The 23,679-nt window shown below is 50.6% G+C and overlaps 1 protein-coding gene and 1 long non-coding RNA gene across 2 annotated transcripts; one reads left to right on the forward strand and one right to left on the reverse strand.

The window, feature by feature from the left end:
• The first annotated feature begins 582 nt into the window (after window positions 1-582).
• Window positions 583-22,790, forward strand: lrp2b (low density lipoprotein receptor-related protein 2b). The gene is made up of 80 exons (XM_088360322.1): window positions 583-705; window positions 1,522-1,632; window positions 1,727-1,849; window positions 1,919-2,035; window positions 2,188-2,298; window positions 2,535-2,651; window positions 2,744-2,860; window positions 2,937-3,080; window positions 3,420-3,536; window positions 3,633-3,761; window positions 3,849-4,018; window positions 4,088-4,311; window positions 4,415-4,621; window positions 4,679-4,881; window positions 4,948-5,088; window positions 5,203-5,412; window positions 5,474-5,666; window positions 5,773-5,898; window positions 5,963-6,093; window positions 6,173-6,310; window positions 6,389-6,667; window positions 6,735-6,974; window positions 7,091-7,213; window positions 7,295-7,411; window positions 7,487-7,864; window positions 7,933-8,181; window positions 8,290-8,498; window positions 8,574-8,758; window positions 8,827-9,055; window positions 9,119-9,296; window positions 9,363-9,491; window positions 9,580-9,746; window positions 9,818-9,961; window positions 10,031-10,140; window positions 10,208-10,385; window positions 10,453-10,666; window positions 10,742-10,978; window positions 11,052-11,243; window positions 11,317-11,789; window positions 11,895-12,342; window positions 12,411-12,576; window positions 12,649-12,807; window positions 12,890-13,179; window positions 13,284-13,487; window positions 13,559-13,801; window positions 13,984-14,109; window positions 14,187-14,306; window positions 14,385-14,516; window positions 14,612-14,813; window positions 14,892-15,187; window positions 15,259-15,775; window positions 15,851-16,006; window positions 16,071-16,241; window positions 16,300-16,523; window positions 16,598-16,775; window positions 16,857-17,053; window positions 17,128-17,373; window positions 17,441-17,566; window positions 17,631-17,750; window positions 17,823-17,939; window positions 18,029-18,145; window positions 18,226-18,363; window positions 18,435-18,557; window positions 18,633-18,761; window positions 18,867-18,998; window positions 19,067-19,192; window positions 19,270-19,413; window positions 19,480-19,645; window positions 19,725-19,853; window positions 19,938-20,158; window positions 20,249-20,431; window positions 20,510-20,629; window positions 20,700-20,787; window positions 20,878-20,942; window positions 21,019-21,181; window positions 21,295-21,358; window positions 21,454-21,579; window positions 21,808-21,888; window positions 22,029-22,085; window positions 22,169-22,790. The coding sequence occupies exons 1-80, from the start codon at window positions 639-641 to the stop codon at window positions 22,205-22,207; spliced, it is 13,776 nt and encodes a 4,591-aa protein (XP_088216448.1). The 5' UTR covers window positions 583-638; the 3' UTR covers window positions 22,208-22,790.
• On the reverse strand, window positions 5,449-6,971 carry LOC148382805 (uncharacterized). The gene is made up of 3 exons (XR_015854073.1): window positions 6,889-6,971; window positions 5,777-5,953; window positions 5,449-5,698 (listed from the first exon to the last, which is right to left on the reverse strand). It is a non-coding gene; the product is annotated as an uncharacterized LOC148382805 (long non-coding RNA).
• Window positions 22,791-23,679: the final 889 nt, after the last annotated feature.

Genomic DNA, 23,679 nt, shown 5'->3' on the forward strand with positions numbered 1-23,679 from the left:
TTGGTGGCGGTGAACGAACTTTACTCAATTAACAAGCTGCAATTTTGCAGTTGGAAAAAAAAGAGGCTAGAAAATTTAAGTTAACTCTCAAATAAAACATAAAATGATGCCAGCATTTAATTAAAAACAGCCGATAACATCTACGAGCGACGATAATGGCGCATGGTATTATACTGCCCCCTGGTGGCCAAGTTGCGCCACAAAGTCAATTGAATTAAGGCAAAAAAAAGAATTAGTTGGATGGTTGCATCCTCTATTTTTAGTTATTAATTCAATATGGTAATCAGTAAGAAAAGTTTCTGCTTTCAGCAACACAAATGTTCTTTTTGTAGTTTGGTCTTCAGTTTCCATCAATTCGGCTGCTCTTTTTTTTGTAAACACTTGACATGCTGCAGCCGTTCACAAAAGTGTGCGGCTTTTTTTTTCTTGCTGATGTAGACAATATGCCAACAGGTAAAAGTTCATCTTGGATCAAGTTTATGTAAAAGCGGTAAGCCATAAAGAAAGTTGGACTCCCCCGAGAGATCATTATTGCTTTGCTGCTGCTTCACAGTACATCTCCATCCTGGACCCTTTTCAGCACCTTGTTGGGATACACGTGAAGCTAATAGAAAGGGAAGGCTGAAGATTCATCAGTGATGGACCTTTTGGGTCTTCGGCTTCTGTCGCTTCTTCTGCTCTTTCATGGGATTCACTCAGTTGGAGGTAGAAGATGATTGCTATTTTGAAATTACAGTTTTAAAACTGCTGGGTCCGAAATTGGATCGATGAATTCCCCCACTCCCAGAATTTTTTCTCTCTTTTTTTTTTTAAAATTAACTCAACTTCCTGAGTTGGTTGTGAAAACGTGTTGTGTTTTAATGACAAAGGGACATGCAAAATGTTATATTGCGTCATTCTTGTACTTCTCAATGTGCTTTTGTTTAAACATAACAAACCAATTTGTTTAATCCCAACTAAACATATATTGATTTATATACAACTACAAATATTTGCATTGTTTTTCAAGACATTTTAACTGCGACATGAGGTTGATGACTGTCACAATAATTCCAAATTTGCGGTGTGCGTGTATATCACTCATTTCAACTTTATTTGTTCACGCTCTTAAAAAAACCACAATGCTATGTTTTTAAACTAAACCAAGTCAAAGAATAAAACAAATTTTAAGAAAAAGCAGCCGGTTGACATCCAAAACAAAGTTCATCGTGTGGTGAGCACTTTGATGCAAATTTTGAATTCTTGCAGCTATTTTGTTCCCGGTCAGGCACGTCGTATAAAAGTTTGACCGCTGTTTTTTGCGCTTAACAGATCCAAAGTACACTTATTACATTTTGCTGATTCAGTTTGACTATTGACCATAAAGATCATTCACAGTGGAGAATTAACTCCCCAAATCACATGTTTTGAGTGTGAAACCGTCATAAAGCGCACTTGTAAACCCAGCGCCATAAACAAGGCAAATGAAAAACTCGGAAATGTTATCTTGTAAAAATCGAAGTTTTGTGTGTTTTGTTGCAGGGACTTGTGGAAGCGGAGAGTTTCAGTGCACCAATGGACACTGCATAGACATCGCCTGGAAGTGCGATGGAACCAAAGACTGCACGGACGACTCCGATGAGCTCAACTGCCGTGAGTTTTCATGCATCCATTTTATTAGGAGTTAAGTGGCATGTAACAATTTTCCATTGCTTTTTTTTTTTTGTTGTTTTGTTTGCCTTGACAGCGCCTCCATCATGCAGCTCGCAGCAGTTTAAATGTGTGACCGGCGGTGAATGCATCGCGCTGGAATTTGTCTGTGATGGCGAGAAGGACTGCAAGGATGGCTCGGATGAAGAAAGAGAATGTGGTATGAAGGGATACAGTGTGAGCACATTCTTCTATGATTCCAGTTTGAATTTCTACTATTTGTAATCAGGCGGGCGAACCTGCAGCCCAAACCAGTTTACCTGCCGGGAGGGCCAGTGCATTCCTGGCAAATACAAATGTGACCATGTGAAGGACTGCGTGGACAATTCTGATGAAAACAATTGCAGTGAGTATAAATATATTTAGTATGTATTATTTATTATGACATTTTCAGAGCCCATATTTTAATAAAATAAAAATGCAAAAGTATATTTTAGTGTGATGTAGATAGGATCCAGATGTAGTCAAGTTATTGTTTTGTTTTTTTTTCTTCTTCAGATTACCCACAATGCTCTGAGAAGAAGTGTGCCAATGGGGCTTGTTACAACAACTCTCAGCATTGCAATGGACTCCAAGACTGCAGAGATGGTTCGGACGAATATAACTGCAGTAAGTAAAAAAATAAAAATCACTTCATATTGATCCCAACAAGACCACTGGGGAGACCGCAGATCTCCGCCACGTTCAACTTAATCCAATTTACACGAATAACAAAAAAAGTAATAGTGGTGAGTAGTTGTAGCGATAATTGGTAGCAACTTTCAGCAGCTCTGCAAACAACTACCAAATAAAAATGTAAACTCAAACTTTGCCTTATTAATTCTGTCTTCCTGTCTGCTTTACAGCTGTCAATCATTGCTCCACCCACGAATATCAATGTGCCAATGGCCTTTGCATCCCCAACTACTTCTTATGTGACCACTGGGATGACTGCGGGGACAACAGTGACGAGCAAGGCTGCGGTAAAGCCACGCGAGAGGAACATTAAAATATTCCGGTTGCTCGAGCGCCGATAGACCTCAAATGCCATTTTCCTGCCCGTTTTCCTTTGCAGTGTATCGGAGCTGTCGCGGCGATGAGTTCACGTGTACCGATGGCCGTTGTATTCCTCAGTACTGGGTGTGTGACAAGTTCAATGACTGTGGGGACAATAGTGATGAAAAAGGATGTGGTAAGGACACTGAATGCTCAATTTATTTGTGTCGCTTTGGTCCGTGTGCGTTGACAATAAACGATATTGCTTGCAGACAGCAACTCCCGTGATTGTTACCCCGGCGAGTGGGGCTGCCCGGGCTCCACGGCTTGCATACCAGTGGGGAAGGTTTGCGATGAGAAAGCAGATTGTCCCGGCGGAACAGACGAGACTAACTCCACTATTGGGAAGACCTGCAGTAAGATTTGAAGTTTCATACACAGCAGCATATCCCTAACTTTCATTGGGCTCTAAAGTGAAGGTCCAAAGATTGTCTACATTGTCCGTTAATACCCCCATAATCATTTCTAGCTGCTGAGGTTTTTATACGATAACAGCTTTGAATGTTACAACTGCCTTTACAAACGCTTGGTATAACATTAACCTTTCTCCAGGACGGAACTTGTTAATTGCGTTCAAACGCAGGGCTGGATAGCCATAATTTAACCAGCAAAGAATTATAATGACACCTCTGCAGATGATTAGAGGCATTTAACAAGATGTCAGTAAACTGGACTTTTACTGACGCCGCCCGCAGGCCTGGAGCGCTGCTCAACCTTGAGCTGCGAGTATCTATGCCACATATCGCCAGAAGGAGGCGCTTGCTACTGCCCTGATGGTTTCATTGTAGGCAATGACAGTCGCTCCTGTGTTGGTAAGATGAGACGATGCGGAAAAATCGCATCGCTACGGCTCCTGCGTACATGCATGGCTGGAGAGTTGACGTTCGATTGGACTTTTATTCTTCCAGACTACAATGAGTGTCAAATCTGGGGGATCTGCGACCAAATATGCGAAAACCGGCCCAACGCGCACCGCTGCAGCTGCGCCCCTGGATACTTCCTGGAACAGGGTCACATCTGCAAGGCCAATGTGTCAGGTACTCACTGGCACGTATTTTGAAATCTAGATTTAAGTTGACATTTCATCATCAAAAAAGATGTCCGTGTCCAACTTTTTTTTCCAGGTGGAATGCCACACCTCATTTTCACAGATGGAGGCGACGTGATGATGGCCGACGTACACGGGCGCAACGTCCGAACATTGGTGCCCGCTCAGGGGAAAAGTGTGGTTGTCGGCGTGGCGTGCCACCAGTACACTGAGACCGTCTTCTGGAGTGACACGTACAACAAGAAGGTGAGCCCCGCTTGTCGAATTTCAAATGAAGCTTCTTGCATCATTTTTTTTTTTTTTTTTCTTTGCCAGGTGTATTCTGCCAACTATAACGGCGGAAACATTAAGGAGGTTCTGACGACGGCAGTTCACAACGTGCAGAATCTCGCCGTGGACTGGATCAACTTTAAGCTGTACGTGTTAGAGGCGGCAGTGGAGCGCATCGACATGTGCGACTTTGACGGAGGGAATCGGGTCACGCTGGTTGCTGAAAACCTGCAGAGTCCTCACGGCCTCGTCCTGGACCCCACAGTGGGGTGGGTTGACAGTAGAAATGTTTTTATACATTTAGTTTGAATTCTATTTCATTGTATTTGCTGTTGGATTGAAATCTTAGTTATTTTCCATCTGCCTTTGCAGTTACATGTTCTTCACCGACATGGGCGTCAGTAAAAAGGAGATGAAGCTGGAACGGGCTTTCATGGACGGCAGTAACCGCGTGGAGCTGGTGAAGAGCCGGCTGGGCACCCCGACCGCCCTGAGCATCGATATCGTCACAAAGAGGCTCTACTGGACCGACAGCCACTTTGACACGGTGGAAACGGTCACCTATCACGGTTTACACAGGTAAGCGTCACGTTGGGATTGCTTCAGCTTGTCATTTACTTGTGGTGTTGCGAGCAGGAAAGTGGTGCTCAACGGCGCAACCCAGGCTCCGCATCCTTTCGGGATGGCTGTCTTTGAGAACCATGTTTTCTTCACGGATTGGACCAAGATGGGAGTGGTGAGAGCCAACCGCTTCAACGGCAACAGCCCGGCACTCCTCTATCGCACGGCCAAGCGACCTGGCCATATTGTTGTCTCCCACTCGGTGCTGCAGCCCATCGGTAAGCGCCGGTCCTGCCTTTGAACCCGCCTGGCCTCAATAATCCTCATTTCATCTCCTCCCACAGTGATGAACCCCTGTGGCCGTCACAACGGCGGCTGTCAGCAAATCTGCGTCTTGAGCCACCGCACCGACAATGACGGTCTGGGCTACCGCTGTAAGTGCCGCCTCGGGTACGACCTGCAGGACGACCTTCGGACTTGCTACAGTGAGTTTGTGATTGGGCGTCATCACCTGATATTTTTTCAATGATTTATTTTTAATAATTGCAATTGTTCAAAACATAGTCACCCATTCACTAACAGCAAACTTTTACGAACAGAGGTGAAGAACTATTTGCTGTTGGCCACCTCCATGGCCGTGCGAGGGATCCCGCTCTCCTTTTCCCTCCAGGAGGACATCACCCTACCCCTCGCAGGGCTGGCTTCGTCATTTGGCGGCTCTGCTGTGGAATTTGATGGGAACGAGGAGGCGCTTTTCTACAACGACAGGTCCCGGGGCATTATTTATAAGTCCAACCTCAATGGGACTGGTAAGTATGTGTTATAGAAAAGTGCACGAGATGGACAACAATACTCTTATCCTCTTTTCAGTTCAGCAGATTTTGACAGGTTACAGAGCTACGTCCGTTGACGCCATGGCCTATGACTGGACCTCCAAAGTTCTGTTCTGGACTTCAAGCTCCTACAGGTCAGTGACGGCCTTCAGAATCACAGACAAGTCGCGATGGGACGTCGTCACCGGAGTGAGGAGCCCAAAAGGAATTGCGATCCATCCTGGTGCTGGGTGAGTTGCATTTGGATCCAACACTTGATGTTCTTGGGGAAAAAAAATGTCTTTGTCTTCCAAAACATACAGATGAACAAAAATGTCCGTTTGTGTCTGTGGGTAGTTACCTGTTTTGGTCCGACTGGTATCGCCCGGCCGTCATCATGAGGGCCTACCCCGATGGCAGCAATGCGGTACCGTTGGTCAATACAACACTGGGATGGCCGTATGGACTGGCGCTCGACTATGCGTAAGTGCGCACTGAAAGCTTACTACGTTTCTCCTCTTTACTTTTTGGTGTGTGTCTTCAACAGACAAAACGTCTTATACTGGGTGGACCCCCTCTTCGATCAGATTGGCCACGTTGACATTCAAGGCAACAACAGACAGACCTTCACCAATCTCGGACAAATCACAAATCCTTACTCTTTGACTGTTTACTTAGGTCTGTTTTTTTTTTTTTTTCTACGCAACGTGACCATTTTGGAAGAGTAAAAGTTGAGCCATTTATTTGTACCCTGTAGACTACCTGTATGTGGCTGATACCAGGACAAGAGCGATATATAGATTGAGAAAACGGGATGGAGGAGGAAACATTCTGATCAGAGAAGGAATCAACGAAATCATGAACATCAAGGCCTACACAGCGGACCTCCATAGTAGTACGTTCGCTGCCTTGCGAAAATCTGATGGCACGCGCAAGACGTGAGCCGACGTGGCTTTCGCTCTTCTCCTCGCAGGTATCGGTAGCCAATGCAATTCGGTACCGAACGGACGCTGCAGTCACTTCTGCTTCCCGACGCCGTCCTCCGGCCGCGTGTGCGGCTGTCCGTACGGCATGAAGCTGCAGGCCAACAAGCAGGACTGCGTCAAGGACGACAGCGTCCCCCCGCCGGACAACAACTGCGGGGACTACTCTTTCGAGTGCGACGAGGGCCGATGTCGGCCCAACTCCTACCGCTGCGACGGCTATTTGGACTGCGTCGATCAGTCCGACGAGGCCAACTGCACCCATATCGGTGAGCTACGCGACAAAAATGAGACAGTAATAATCGGTACACTGAAGTTGTGTCGACTTCCCGTCAGGAGCAACATGCTCGCCCTATGCCTTCACCTGTAACAACAAGCACTGCATCATGACCGCGTGGCGCTGCGACGGCACGGACGACTGCGGCGACGGCTCCGATGAAGTCGGCTGTCCCACCAACGTCCCCCACACCTGTTCCGCCGACTCCTTTACCTGCGATAACAACCGATGCATCTCTCCGGCGTGGCTGTGCGACGGCGACAACGACTGTGGAGACGGTTCCGACGAACACAACTGCAGTGAGTGGAATCGGGCCGTTATCGAAAAGCCGAGTCAGCAATGAAATAATGTTTTGAGATTCCTGATCTACGTGACACACCTTATTAAATGTCTTCCCGCTTGTGCTACTTGTCAGATTCCACCATCACAACCTGCGGCCCATCCTACTTCCTGTGTCCCGACCACCGCTGCATATTCCTAAGCTACGTCTGCGATGGAGACCAGGACTGCTTGGATGGCTCGGACGAGGAAAACTGCGGTAGGAATAACTCCACTCGCTGTTGGAATCTGTTTAGTCGTGTGGCGCTAACACTTTCTTACAATTTCCTCCCGACAAAAGAATTTTCCTGTGCCTCCTATGAGTTTGCCTGTGCCAACGGCGACCAGTGCATTAGTAGCAGTTATCGCTGCGATGGCGTGTTTGACTGCCGGGACCATTCTGATGAGCGAAACTGTCGTAAGTTGCTGACCTTAGAGCATTTGTCAATGCCGTGGATGAGATTGTCTCATAAAGCGTGTGCTCTCCCACCAGCCACTCGCGGCCCAGGCTTGTGCCACGACAACGAGTTCCAGTGTCAAACGGACGGATTCTGCTTACCGGATGACTGGGAGTGCGACGGCCATCCCGACTGCGAGGACGGATCGGACGAACACGTGGGCTGTCCGCCCGTCACCTGCTTATCCAGCTACTTCCAGTGCCCAAACAAGCTGTGCATTCCAAAATACTGGTTGTGCGACGGGGAAAACGACTGCCGGGACAATAGTGACGAGCAGAACTGTCCCACGCCGCCTTTCAAGTGTCCTGGCGGTCAGTGGATGTGTCCCACTGACCAGGTGTGTATTCCGCAAGATAAAGTCTGCGATGGCCAGAAGGACTGCCCGAACGGAGCCGACGAGTCGCCTATCTGCAGTGAGTTTTGCTCGCCGATCACTCCTCCGATTTCAAATGCTTGATGGAACCGTCACTCTTGTGTAAAGATGAAGAAGACTGCGCGCTGAACAACGCCGGCTGCAGCCACATCTGCTTTCAAGGACCGTTCGGAGCCGAGTGCAAGTGCCCGCCGGGTTTCCAGCTGCTGAACGACTCCAAGACGTGCGACGACATCAACGAGTGTCTCATCCCGGGCTTTTGTAGCCAACAGTGCTACAACGAGAGAGGAAGCTTCCGCTGTTACTGCTCTTTTGGTTACCTCCTGGAACCAGACGGGCGCACTTGCAAAGCTGTAGGTGAGCTTGGGTGTGGGAGAGGAAGGCATGTGTTCTATAGGAGTCCAAAAATTGGCCACTGGAGTCTGACTGACCTCTGATGAATGACATTTCTTCTTCCTTTTTTAGACCCTCTGGCCGCTGTGCTCCTGGTAGCCAAGCGTAGCCAAGTCATCGCCTACAGCATCAACGCAAAGCCTCCCACCATCACTCCAGTGGTGGGCGGTTCGAACATCGTAACCGTTGACTTTGACCGAGTCACTTCCAGGGTGTACTGGGCGGACGCCACCCAGAAGAAGATCTGGAGTGCCTACCGGAATGGAACCGATAGACAAGAAGTACGTTTTTCCTTCTCGCTTTTGCAATGTTTTCATACATACTTCAATTGCTTAACGATGATGATGTTGCTCCAGCTTTTCTCCAGCGGTCTGATGGTGCCAGAGAGCATCGCGGTGGACTGGGTGGCCAGAAACCTTTACTGGACCGACTGGGCCATGGAGAACATCGAGGTGTCCACACTGGACGGTCGCTTCCGTAAAGTGCTCCTCAACCAAAACATTACAAGCCCCCGCGGCCTGGTTTTAGACCCTCGCAACCAGTAAGGAAGCATAAAGTTGACTTATTGCTTGAGTTATTGATTCAAAATGTTCTGGTCACCCCACGCAGCACCAACCTCATGTTCTGGTCCGATTGGGGTCAGAACCCGAGGATAGAACGAGCCGACATGGATGGAGGCATGAGACAGGTTATCGTCAGTACAAAGATATACTGGCCCAACGGCTTGGCGCTGGACTACACCGCACGCAGGGTCTACTTTGCCGACGCTTACCTTAAATATATCGACTACTGTGACTATGACGGCAAGAACCGCTATCAAGTTATGGCAAGCGACATGGTAGGTTAAATTCAAATCACATGGTCAGGATGGGAATCCGGTCAAATCTTCGTGGGCCGGCAGGTTCTTCAGCACCCTCACGGCATGACCATCTTCGAGGACAATGTCTTCTGGTCGGAGCGCTACACCAGCAAAGTGATGAGCACCAACAAGTTCCACGGTGGCAACGTGAGCGTGCTGCTTAACGGCGTCTATCAGCCCATGGGCATCGTTATGGACCATCCCATTAAACAGCCCGCAGGTGACCTATCGTGACCTCACTTCCGTGTCGTGCAAAGTTGTCGCTCACCGGCGGGTTTGTTTGCAGGCCTCAATCCGTGCAAAGACCATCTGTGCAGTCAACTGTGCCTGCTGTCGGGCTTCAGGCCAAGATATTACACCTGCCACTGCCAGTCCGGTTGGACGCTGGATAAAGATAAACGCACATGCAATAAAGGTGGAAAGTTATATATTTTTTCCGCTATTAAGAGTACTTAGAAGCACCACTTTGCCTTTTAAGACACCACGTGTTTCCTCTATCTCAGATAAAACCCCCTTCTTGATGGTGGCAAAAGATTCCGTGATTTTCGGGATCCCGCTAGACCCGGCCAACCCCTCCGAAAATGCAATACCGCCGGTGTCGGGCATCGGTCCGAGTGGCGACATTGACTTTGATGACCGGGAGCAGTTTATTTACTGGGTGGCGTCATCAGTGAGTGGGCATGCTGAACTTGGATATTCATTTTGCTTTGTGACATTCATGTGTCCTTCACTTTTTGCCAGGGTTCCATATGGCGAGTGCACACCAACGGCACCAACAGATCTCAGTTTGCGCCAGCCGCTCTCCTGGGTAGGCCGTCCGGTCTGGCTTTTGATTGGATCAGCCGAATAATGTATTATAGCAACCCCACTGCTCCGTCCATCGAGGTACGAAGAACCAAGATGTGCTCAAGGCAGACAGTCGACATGCATATAAATTCAAAATGCTTCATTCAGGTAATCCGAGTTGATGGAAAGCAGCACTACCGGAAAACTCTCATCACCTCCAACGGGAAACCAGAAGGCGTCGGACAACCTCTTGGAATCGCCTTAGATCCAGCAAGAGGGTAGAGCGTCGCTTATATCCGAATTAAATGCGGTCGCAACGATCAAACCAAATGATCACCTTTGCAGGAAATTATTCTGGACGGACAAAGGGTCATCAAAAGGGGTTCCTCCTAAGGTGAGCAGCGCTGACATGGATGGGAGCAACCTCAAAAACCTCTACACGGGCAACTTGGAAAACGTCGGCTACATCGCTGCCGATATTTCCACCAGGAAACTTTACTGGGGTGTGTCGGGCTCAGGAGTGGTACGTCCGTCTGTAATAAGATACAAAGACTGTGCGTGCTTGCGCTAAGGTGCGCGCTTTTCTTCAGATCGAGAGCGGCACCATGGACGGGGCGAGCCGGGTGACAGTGGTCAGCGGCCTGTCTCACCCGTGGGGGTTGACTATCCACGAGAGCCATCTGTATTACACGGACCGTGACTTTGAGGTCATCGAGAGGGTGGACAAAGAGACGGGCGCCAATATGGTGGTGATGAGAAGCGGCTTGTCCAAACTGACCGCCATCAAAGTGCACGCCAGAGACGGTATGCGGATTAAAAATTGACATTGCACAGGAGGTCGTTTTTAGCCCCACCCACTTGGCCCCCTGTTTACTTTAGTCTCAGCAGGGACGTCAAACGCTTGCAGCTCCAACAACGGAGGCTGCCCTCACCTCTGTCTGCCCAAACCCAACGAAAAACGGAGCTGCGCCTGCACCGCGGGCTTCCACCCGACTCCGGACGGCTCCCGCTGCGAAGCCTTCGACTCCTTCGCCGTCGTCTCCACGCCCCGATACATCCGCGGCTTCCACATTAACAGCTCGGATCATTCTGAGGCCATGGTGCCCATCGGTGGATGTAGGTAGACTTGGGTGCAACTCAACATATTTTTCTGCCAAAGATTGTAAATTGTTGAACTTTTATTTTGCAGCGTCTTACAACACTAAGGAGAATTTAGGCCTCCACATTGAGTCAGGTTACGTCTACTGGATCGACAACACCAGCTCCATCTCTGTCAAGGGCATCTACAGGAGCAAAACTGACGGATCAAACTACCAAAAGGTGGTCTCCGGCGGCATTGGAAGAGGAGGCATCCAGGGTCTCGCTATCGACTGGGTTGCTAGTATGAAATCCGACTATTATCTACAAATCATATATCACATATCATTTTTCTAAGCCCAGCTTTCCTCCCTCAGACAATTTGTACTTCACCAACGCCTTTGACGTGGAGACCTTCCTAGAAGTGCAGGCCATCAACAAGTCCTACCGCCTGATCCTCTTCAAGTCCATCCACGACAGGCCCCGCGACTTGGCCGTCAACCCCAAGCTGCGCTACCTTTTCTGGACCGACGGTGGCCAGATGCCAAAAATTGAGCGTGCGCTGCTAGACGGCACCAACCGCACCGTGCTGGCTTCGGAGAGTCTGCTGTCCCCTCGAGGCCTCACCGTCGACTACACCAACGACTTCCTTTACTGGACGGACGACGTTCTGGACATGATCTCTCGTATGGCTCCCGACGGCTCGCAGAGGCAGATTATCCGATACGGCAGTCGCTACCCGGCTCCTACAGGAGTCGCTATACTTGGTAACGTCATGCTGTGGGTGGATAGAAAACTTGGCAAGCTCTACCAAGCCAGTAAACTGCCGGGAAATCTTAACCAATCAGAGGTAAGGGATCAACACAAATATAGGATCTAATATTTTATTTTCCCAAGGCCATTTTTTACCATTTTGGCAAAAATCACTTCTAACAAAGACCTGTGATGTCATCAGGTAATACGAGACAACCTCGGGAACGCGACGGACGTGGCCATCTTCGACCCTCACGTGCAGCCTTTAGCAGCCCACCAGGTGGGCTTCAACCCGTGCCACGAGGATAACGGCCGCTGCCAGCAATTCTGCTTCGCCATCCCCAACCAGGACCACCCCAATTGCGGCTGTGCCCACGGCTCGCTCCTCAGCAACGGAATAACGTGCGGTTACAAACAAGATGACTTTCTGATTTTCACCACGGACTACACGCTCAACAGTATGAAGCTGGACCCCCAGGACCACAGCAGTCCTTTCCCCACCTTTAACCTAGGCTACAACTTAATGGGTTTGGATTTTGACTACAAGGAGAGACGGGTTTTCTTCGTCCAGTTCAGCGGCTACGGCAGAAGCAAGATTGGCTACGTCACCACCACGTCCCCCAGTAGCGCGCCCACCATCATCGCGTCAAGTGAGTTGAGCGTGAACGCGAATCTGAGTTGATAACACAACATTGAAACGGTGTGAATTTCCTGTCAGATTTGGACGACCCCGAAGGCTTGGCGTACGACTGGGTCAACAAACGCCTCTACTTCACCGACTTCTATCGAAAGAACGTGCAGTCGATTGGCCTGGACGGCGCCAACCGCACCATCATCGCCCACGCAAACCGACCTAGGGGCATCATAGTCGACCCTTGCTACGGGTAAAATCTCCCGTCTTTTGATATTACGATGATGTCGACATTGGAAATGACACCGCTCTCTGGCCCGTGCAGGTACTTGTACTGGACCGACTGGGCCATTCCTGCCAAGATCGAAAGAGCCACGCTGGGCGGGAACTTCCGAACCGCCATCATCAACAGCGGCTTGTCAACACCCAATGGCCTGGCTATCGACTTTGAGGAAAGGCTCTTGTACTGGGCTGATGCCTCACAGTACGTCCGCTAAAATCCTCCACCCAAGACCAAGTTGAATATTTTCTCAAAAGTTTTTGTTTTGCTCTCTCGCCCTCCATAGAGATAAAATTGAGCGGTCCACTCTGACGGGCGCAAACAGGCAAGTGATCATGCTGGGGGTCCAGTACCCCTTTGCCTTGACCGTCTTCAAGCAGGACATCTTCTGGACCGACTGGACGGAGCGGGCCGTCTTCAGGGCGGGGAAAGACGACGGTTCTGGCGTGACGGTCCTGGCCCAGGACCTTCAATACCGGCCAAATGACATTCATGTCTATTCCGGGTCCAAGCAGGAGAGCTGCTCCAGCTCCTGCCTGCAGTTCAACGGTGGCTGTAGTCACGTGTGTGTACCTGGTAAGCAGCCCGATGTTAATTTGCCATCATTTGCAACGCTCTTTTCTACACAATGAATGTACACAATACATTCAAGATGAATAAAAAACAATTTTCCTCTATAGGCCCAGCGGGACCAGAGTGCCAGTGTCCCCACGAAGGGAAGTGGTACCTGGCCAATCACGGCAAGGACTGCATCCGAGACAACGGCACGCGCTGCCAGCCCGAGCAGTTCACCTGCCTCAACGCCAAGTGCATCAGGGCCAGCTGGATATGCGACGGCTTCAACGACTGCGGCGACCATTCGGATGAGCTGGAGAGAGTGTGCGGTGAGGGCCGACGGCTTTCGGCGATCCTCCGACAGAACGCAAAAGTTCATTTCCTCTTGTCCACCGCGCAGCCTTCCACACCTGCTCGAGTAGTGAGTTCACCTGCGACAACGGCCGCTGCGTACCGCTCAGCTACGTTTGCGACTACACGGACGACTGCGGCGACAATAGCGACGAACGCGGCTGCCCTTTCCCCACTTGCAACCCCGACTCGGAGTTCACCTGCAACAACGGCCGCTGCATCGCCGCCGACTTCGTTTGCGACGGCTACAACGACTGCAAAGACAACGCCACCTCGGATGAAATCAACTGCCGTGAGTCCATTCTTTTCAGTGCGGTGACGCCATGAGCTTAGAGCAGAAAATAAAACATCGAATTTGGAATCCCCCCCTCAACACTCCAACTGCGATTTAATATGCAATTTTTTCAAGGTTCTCTTAGATAACAGGAACTCACATTAAAAAAATTGCCCATCCTAACTATTGTCCCTCTTCAGCTGACAGGCAGTGTCCGTCAGGCAAGGTCAAATGCGACAACACCAACATCTGCATCTACCCCGACAATCTCTGCGACGGTTACAACAACTGCGGCGACAACAGCGATGAGAATCCTCTCTTCTGCGGTAAACGCATCGATTGGCCAGGCCTCGTTTCAGTCAATTTGTTGCTGAGCCCTCAAGTTCAATTTGTGTTGCAACAGCGGGCCGCACCTGCCCCCCGAATAAGTTCCAGTGCGACGCTGGCAAGTGTATCCCCCAAGAGTGGGTGTGTGATACCTACAAGGACTGCAACGATGGCGCGGATGAACCTCCTACCTGCGGTAAGTTCATTTCAGCGTCATCATAAATGTTTCAGCAGCATAGGAAAGACATTTTCCAAGTGTTGTGTTCTTTTACAGAGCATGAGGTGCAGACTTGCAGCGCCAGCCAGTTCACTTGTACCAACGGAAACTGCGTTCCTCAGTTGATGGTGTGCGACGGCAACAATGACTGCTGGGACAACAGCGACGAGGCTCCTGAGCTGCAGTGTGGTCAGATGCTTCACCCTATTATGATAACAAAAACAAAAATCCAGTGGAACCTCAATTTAATATGGAGAAGGGGCATCGATTTTTGTTTCCTACAGGCCAGCGCACGTGCAGCTCGAGCCAGTTCACCTGCCCGACTTGGCTGCCGGGTCACCCGCGCTGCATTCCCTTCAGCTTCGTGTGCGACGGTGACAAAGATTGCGCAAACGCGGCCGATGAGCTCCAAAACTGCCCGAATCGGACCTGCCACTTGAATGAGTTTGCTTGCGCCAACGGCCTTTGCATTTTCCTTCCCTATCAGTCAGTAGAGCACCACGTAAAAGATCCATTGAGATGACCGAGGAGCATTGTAGCCATTTTTTTCCTCCCCCTCCTCAGCTGCGACCGCGTGAACGACTGCGGGGACGGCAGCGACGAGCTGGGCTGCACCTACGACACGTGCGCCGCTTCCCAGTTCACCTGCGGCAACGGCGCCTGCATCTCCGCCTCTTACATCTGCGACGGCGAGAACGACTGCCTGGACGGCTCGGACGAAGCGGCCAGCCTGTGCGTGACGCCGCAACCCACGTGCGCGCCTCATCAGTACATGTGCAAGTCGGGCCAGTGCGTCGACGCAAAGAACGTGTGCAACGGGGTCAAGGACTGCCCGGACAACAGCGATGAAAAAGGCTGCGGTGAGAAAGCTGCTCTCAGTGATGCTGTGACGAAAAACAAAACAGTTTGATTGCCAGTTTTCTTCACGTAGGAATCAACGAGTGCCTCAACTCCGCCGTCCACCAGTGCGCCCAGCAGTGCACTGACACGCCGACCGGTTACTTCTGCTCCTGCAACCCCGGCTACCGTCTGATGGCCGACGGCAAAGCCTGCGAGGACGTGGACGAGTGTCTGGCCACTCCGTCCGTCTGCAGCCAGATCTGCGACAACACCGCCGGCTCCTATCACTGCAAATGCGCGCCGGGATACCTGCGGGAGCCCGACGGGCGCAGCTGCCGCCAGAACAGCGGCATCCAGCCTTACCTGCTGTACACCAATCGCTACTACATCCGCAACCTGACCACGGACGGCTCCCAGCTGAGCGTGCTGCTGCAGGGGCTCTCCAACGCGGTGGCGTTGGATTTCGACTATTCCGAGAAAAGCCTTTATTGGTTCGACGCAGGGGTCGGGAGGATTGAGCGCATGCGTTTTGATGGGAGCGGCAGGGAGGTGGTGGTGGATAACGGCATCCTGGGAACAGAGGGCCTGGCGCTCGACTGGGTGGGCAGGTGAGGAAACAGGAGAAATGAAAAGTAGAAGAACTGAAGGTATAACCAAGTCGAACGGATTCATTCGTTGTACAGGAAGCTGTACTGGACGGACGCTTTCTACGGCTCGGTTCACGTGATGGAGCTGGACGGTCGCTACATGAAGAAGCTGATCTCCGGCCACTTCACGGATGGAAACCACACTTACGTCGTTAGCCGACCGCGGGCTGTGGCTGTTAACCCTAAATACGGGTACGGAGACCGCCTTCATCTGCCGTTAGTCAAGTCATTATAATGTATTATAAATATTATACAGGTGGCTGTACTGGACCGACTGGGCAGACACTCCTTACATCGGCCGAGCAGGCATGGACGGAAGCAACGTCAGCGCCATTATATCGACCAAGCTGGAGTGGCCCAACGCTCTGACCGTCGACTACACCACCAATAAGATTTTCTTTGCCGACGCCCACCTTAACTTTCTCGAGTAAGCCCGCGATCTCCCGAGCGTACGTCACTCTGGCTCTCACTCGACTCCTTCGCAGCTTCGCAGACATGGATGGCGAGAATCGACACCGAGCCCTCGCCGGCACACTGCCGCACGTCTTTGCCGTGTCCCTCTTTGAGGACTCGCTGTACTGGACAGACTGGAACACGCACTCGGTGGAAAAGGCTCACAAGTACACTGGTCAAGGGCGCGTGGTCATGGGCAACAACACGCACCGGCCGTATGACCTTCATGTGGTCCACCCATACAGGCAACCACCAAGTGGGATTGTTAACCTTCTTTCGCCGTCTTTAAAATGTCACAAAGGCGCAGCTTCGAATGCGTTTCTTCCGCAGGTGAAAACCCGTGCTTGTCCCACACCCTGACCTGCAGTCATCTGTGTTTGATCGCACCTGGTGGCCAGAGAGCCACCTGCGAGTGTCCCGATCACTACATCGGAATCTCTCTGGGCTTCAAGATCCAATGCGTTGCCGACTGCTCCAGCACACAGTTCCGCTGCGGCGACAACGAGAGGTTTGTGTCCTAGATGGCTTTGGAATATCGACACAACGCAATGGATCGTCATTCATCCCGCTGTCGATCTTTCAACGGCAGATGTATCCCAATATGGTGGAAGTGCGACGGCCAGTCGGACTGCGGCGACGGCTCCGATGAACCCCAAACCTGCCCGCCTCGTTATTGTCCCATCGGCCGCTTCCAGTGTCACGATGGGAACTGCACGTATCCCGGCTTCCTTTGCGACGCACACCCAGATTGTCCCGACGGTTCTGACGAGGACGCCGCTCTCTGTAGTATGTCCCAGAATGTGAACTTGAGCTATTGTGGATTTTGGGATCGGGAGGCAAACGTCATTTTGTGGCTCTAGGCGACCATCGGTGCGAGCAAAACCAGTTCCAGTGCAAGAACAAGATGTGCATCCCCACGTCGTGGCACTGCGACGGCGTGAAGGACTGCTCGGACGGCAGCGACGAGGACGCCGAGACGTGCGCGCAGCGGACCTGCCAACCGGGACAGTTCCAATGCGCCAATGGCAAATGTCTGCCGTCGAGCTACGTGTGCGACGCGCAGGACGACTGCGGCGACGGATCCGACGAACCTTACGAGACCTGCAGTGAGTCCGGCGGATAAGGCTCGGTGCTTTTCGTCCCTTTGCGACACTTCTGATCTCTCCCTCCCAGTGGGCCCTGATTACAAGTGTGACGAAACCGAGTTCTCCTGCAAAACAAACTACCGCTGCGTTCCTCAGTGGGCCCGATGCGACGGCACCAACGACTGCATCGATAACAGCGACGAGCAAGGCTGCGGTCGGTACCGCCACTCGGTCTTGGGTACAAATATCCTTTGCTGTGATGCTTTTTTTTCCAACAGAGGAAGTGACCTGTGACCCCCTGGGCGACTTTCGTTGCGACAACCATCGCTGCGTCCCCATTCGTTGGAAGTGCGATGGCAGCAACGACTGCGGCGACGGCTCGGACGAGAGGAACTGTCGTACGTGACCTTTGCACAAATAGCCCTCGCGTTGGCTTTCGAAGCCGCAACGCTGCCCACTTCTCTTTTTAGAGCCGAGGCCCTGCTCAGAGAGTGAGTTCCGATGCGACAACCACCAGTGCATCCCCGGGAAGTGGGTGTGTGACCATGACAACGACTGCGGCGATAACTCAGACGAACGAGATTGCGGTGAGAAGCATCTCTGCAAAGCAACCGCACGTGGAGAACATCTGCCGCTGTCCCAATATTTTTGCTCATAACGCCTTCCCCTTTTCCAGAGTTGCAGACGTGTCGGCCAGGCACGTTCCAGTGCGACTCGGGTCATTGCGTCCCCGCCGTGCTGCAGTGCGACGGCCGCCCCGACTGTCAGGATCTATCGGATGAAACCGGCTGTCGTAAGTGGACGCCGCAAAAGTCACGGCACGCGTCAAAGCGACTCATCATTTCAACGGCGTCATCTGCCGCACAATCTTAGCCACTCGTTACCCGGGAGGCCGATGGTGCCCTCACGGCCTATTTGAGTGCGCCAACCATCTGTGCGTGAACACGGCCTGGGTTTGCGACGGCGCAGACGACTGCGGGGATCGATCTGACGAGCAGCTGGCTTTATGCCGTGAGATTCGCCGTCAGTAAACGGTCTTAGCGAAGCAATATCACGTACAGCGCAAGCGCTATTTTAAACAGTGAACATCACGTGCGAGATGCCGTCTCGATTCCGTTGCGCCAACGGCTACTGCGTCTATTCCGGCCTGCTGTGCAACCAGAAGGACGACTGCGGAGACGGCAGTGACGAGAAGGAGGAGCTTTGTACGACTCGTCACGATAATGTTCACGGTCCGCTATTCAGATTGATTCGAATATTACGAAATGTCATTTTGTCAGGCCGCCCACCCACGTTGGCCCCCTGTACGCTGGACCAGTTTAAATGCACCAATGGCCACTGCGTGCCGCTGGCTTACGTGTGCGACCACAACGACAACTGCGGCGACCGCACCGACGAGTTGGGCTGCAGTAAGTAACACAAGAATGGTTCCCCTTGCTCCGCCCACCCCTTAGAAGCCGATCCTGCTATTGTGACGCTGCGCCAAAATGTCTCAAGTAGTCTTTTGGATGTAGATTTCGGCCACGACCGCAACTGTGAGGAGAAGCGGTGCCAGCAGCTATGTACCAACTTGAACGGCACGGGATTCATCTGCTCTTGCAGTGCCGGATACACTGTGGACCCGGACAACACTTACACTTGCTTGGGTACGCACAAACCGCATGATGATGTATCTCGGTAAGACCTCGTCGTTACAAAAGACTCACTCTGACAGACGTCAACGAGTGCGAGGTCTTCGGCATCTGCCCTCAGCTTTGCAAGAACACCAAGGGCGGCTACGACTGCGAATGCGCCCCCGGCCACCGAAAAGTGGGCAACGGCAACATGTGCGAGGCCGAGGGTGAGCAAAGTCCCCAGGGCAGGCCATGTTAGCCCACGGCGAGGAAACGCCACATTTGCCCTCCTTTTGTCCACTAGGCACCGCTCCCATGCTGCTTCTACCCGAAAGCATCCGCATCCGGAGGTTCAACCTGCAGACGGAAGGCTACCACGACTTCATTCAGGAGGCCGATCGCATCGTGGCGCTGGACTACGACTGGGATCACAACAACACGGGATTCAGTGAGTTGAGAGGGAAGGAGGAGCAAAAGCACTTTTGGACGTCACCTTGTCGATGCGGGCCATCAGGTATGGTGTACTTCACCGTGGCCAGCAAGGACTCGGCACCGGGCGCCATCAAGAGAGCTTACATACCATCGGTGGATGACGGAAGCAACAACGTGGGCGCCGCCGTTGACCTCGGTATTAAGTACATCACCAGACCGGATGGTATCGCTGTAGACTGGGTGGGCAGGTGAGTTGTGTTGTCTTGCTGCACAATTGCAGTCCACTTACATTTAGGAACACACACATGATTTATTTTCTTTTTGTAGGAATTTGTACTGGGCTGACTCCGGGCTTGGGAGATTAGAGGTGGCCATGTTGGATGGTCGCTATAGGAAGCACCTCGTCAACGCGGATTTGGGCCACCCATCTGCCGTAGCGGTCAACCCACGATTGGGGTAAGCTCCGAGGTGGCAGAAGTGTGAAAACGTTGAAAAAGATAAAAAGCAAGAATGAATTCTAAATGAGATCTGTTTGTGCAGGATGTTGTACTGGTCCGACCGCGGGGAAGCAGCCAAGATTGAATGTTCCTGGCTGGACGGTCAAGAGCGGAAGGTCCTCGTGGAGCAAAACATGGGCTGGCCCACTGGTCTGTCTGTCGACTTCACCAACAATGACAGAATCTACTGGTCCGACTCCAAGGAGAACCGCATCGAGTCGGTTCTGCCGTCCGGAGAGGACCGCAGAACGGCTGTCTTTATTGGTAAGAACAGTGAAGAAAAAAAACTGAAACCTAACCCCAATAAGATTTCAGCCAATAAGCCATACATGGAATTTGAAATTTTCCCCATAGACGTGAGAAACCCGTTGAGCGTAAACGTGTTTGAAGACCACGTTTACTGGAGCACGCAGGAGAAAGGCGAAGTCTTCCGGCAAGACAAGTATGGCAGCGGGACCAAAACCAAGGTCCTGACGGTGGGGCCTTGGCTGAGCCACATTTCTATTTACCAGGAGCAGCGATACAACTCCATTGGCAGTAAGGCACCCAGAACCACACCTTTTGTGAACCTTCAACCTTTTGTGAACCCTAACCCTAACCCTTCATCCCTTGCAGTGAAGAATCCGTGTAAGGGAACGTGCAGCCACCTGTGTCTGCTACGCCCAGGTGGCTACACGTGCGCCTGTCCCCAAGGCACCCAATTCGTCCCTGGAAGTAACACGCAGTGCGATGCCGGTTGGTAGTCACCTTTCATCGTGCCCTTTGATTTGTTGCTGGACAACTGACAACGTCTGCCATTTTTCAGGTTTTCAGCCTCCGCCCACTATGCCGCCGCCGTGCCAGTGCCAGAACGGCGGTACTTGCTATTTTAACGACAACATGGCTCTCTGCAAGTCAGTGGCATCACGTTGCGATTCGAAACCCAATCACCGCCGCGCATTGGCTGATGCGTCCGAACGCCGTTTTTGTCCCCTCTGTCTCAGGTGTCCTCCAGACTGGAAGGGCCAATATTGCCAGACGAGCGTCTTTACCGCTGTGGCCTCATCAAGTACGTTGAAACAGATAGAACAGCACTTGCACGCTAGCTGCTAAGTTGCGCTCACCGCGTGCTCTCCTCGCCGCAGTCGGCATCGCCATCGGCGTGACGGTCATCATCTTGGTTCTGCTGGTTGTGCTGGTTTACGCTGCTAGGAAGAAGTCCAACATAGTGGAGAGACTCCGGCTCAACCTTCCTTCCATGCCAGCCATGCCCTCCATGCAGTCGGTGCCCAACATTGCTTTCTTTAGGTGAGTTCTTAGATTTAGTCGGTGCGTCCATTGTATCCATATTTTTGTATTGTAGTATTACAATTTTACAATTGAATGAACCCTAACCCTAACCCTACGTTACTGTCATTCAGAAAAAGTCCACCTCCAAATGCGTCAAATTTAGAAGACCCTGAACCAAGGCAGAATTCAGAGGCGGTAAGTCATAAAGAAACGCTCTGTGGTGCTTTAACGGCAAATGGCTTATACGTTTGCTTTTTCATGCCACGTTCAAACCTCCGTCCCGATGTCAGGTTCCGTGTATGTCCTTGGAGGAGACGGAGCGGAAGAGTTTTGACAATCCCGCCTTTGTGAATGGACCACAAGGTGGCGCTAGAAGCGCGCCCACCACTCTGCTCACTCCCAATGGAACGAGCCAGGTCAATACGTGTTCTGCTGCGCACACTCATCCGTTGTACCTGGAGGTTAGTTAGGGTTAGGGTGGTGATGACCCCACCGGAGCAAGCGTGACCAAAGCTGCGATGTCCAACGAGGATCCTCACTCCTCCTCGTGCATACAAACTTTGTTTCTCCACATTGGTCCAGGTCTTTTTACTTTCTGGATTTGTGTTGTGCGATTGAATTGTTTGTCTGTGTGGATGTTGCAGGACGCCTTTGAAAACCCGGTGTATGGCTCTGAGACCGAAATCGCCGACGTGCCTTCTCCGCCCGCTGCCTCAAGTGCCCAGGTAACCATGGAGACGCCTGTCAAAACGTTTGTACGGCCGGTCAATAAAACAAAGCCTGTGGGGAAAAAAACAAAACACCTGAATGCTTATATTTTGCGACCCTGTGTGCAGATTTCTAATTTAGTTTGATTTCTTGTCAGAGCTTTGAGCCTGTCCAGGATGATGGATTTGTGTCTTTCAAAAATCCAATCTACACGGTCAGTATGTAATACTAGAAGTTTGTTGTTTCTTTAATCAACTATAATAATCATGGCCTGTGCTCATATTTTTCTAATTGCAGGAGAACGAGCGTCCGTTCAAAGATGATTCTGACGTCTAATGAGACGTCAGCAGGACAAATGCTGCCAACGTTTCTCAGGCGACATCAGAACACTGAGGAGTCTGAAATTATTTTGTACTTGTATTCGACATCGAATATCTCAAATCTGCAAATTTGTAAAATAAGTTGGATCAAAGTGTCATGCTAGTTTTTGTTTTATTATGAATGATCTCAAATTGTATATTGTGATTCTTGTTCATTTCAACCATTGTCCTTGTTTTTTAAGCTACAAGTCGGGTGCCATTTGATTCAACCAAACATCCTGTCGTTGCTAAATGATGACTAAAAGCACTAAAGGAGAAATAGAAGACTGAAGATTGTTTTACTGGTGCACAAAATGAGCCATGCATGAACATCACCTTGTTCAAAGAACAAAAGCAACAAATGACATACCAGGAAATCAGTGTGACCTCTGAGTCATTACAAATTTACATGACATACAAGTGTGTTCAAAACAGTGATGTAGATGTGTTACCCATTATGTGTATTGTATGTGTCCATTATATTTGGAGACAATGTAAAAATAAATAAATGAATAAATAAAGGAATAAATGAATAAATAAATGAATAAATAAATAAAAATAAGAAACGAATGAATGAAAATGGTGGTGTACCTAATGGAGTGTCCAAGTGATGTCACAGATCAAACAGCCAATCAGAAAGTGGGGGTGTGACTCCCTCGTTAAGTGCAGGTGCGTGAAAACTTTTAGCTTCTTTCACGTTCTGAAGGAGCTAAAAGTTTTCACGCACCTGCACTTAACGAGGGTCACTTGGAAAACATGTTGGAACGTGGCCCTGAGGACTAGAGCTTGACACCTGTGACCTTTGACCATGATATTTCCCTAATAAAGTGGCCTGTTATTAGGTACACTTGAAAATGGCGGTGTACCTAATGGAGTGTACAAGTGACGTCACAGATCAAACAGCCAATCAGAAAGTGGGGGTGTGACTCCCTCGTTAAGTGCAGGTGCGTGAAAACTTTTAGCTTCTTTCACGTTCTGAAGGAGCTAAAACTTTTCACGCAGGTGCACTTAACGAGCGAATTGCACAGACACTCCATTAGGTACACCGCCATTTTCAAGTGTACCTAATAACAGGCCACTTTATTAGGGAAATATCATGGTCAAAGGTCACAGGTATCAAACTCTAGTCCTCGGGGCCGTGTTCCAACATGTTCTCCAAGACTCCCTCGTTAAGTGCAGGTGCGTGAAAACTTTTAGCTCCTTCAGAACGTGAAAGAAGCTAAAAGTTTTCACGCACCTGCACTTAACGAGGGAGTCACACCCCCACTTTCTGATTGGCTGTTTGGTCTGTGACATCATTCGGACGCTCTATTAGGTACACCACCATTTTCAAGTGTACTTAATAACGGGCCACTTTATTAGGGAAATATTATGGTCAAAGGTCACAGGTGTCAAGCGCTAGTCCTCGGGGCCGCATTCCAACATGTTCTCAAGACTCCCTCGTTAAGT

This window comes from Syngnathus floridae, chromosome 18 (assembly GCF_059516105.1).
Source record: "Syngnathus floridae isolate MCC-2025c chromosome 18, RoL_Sflo_1.0, whole genome shotgun sequence".
Lineage (NCBI taxonomy): Eukaryota > Metazoa > Chordata > Actinopteri > Syngnathiformes > Syngnathidae > Syngnathus > Syngnathus floridae.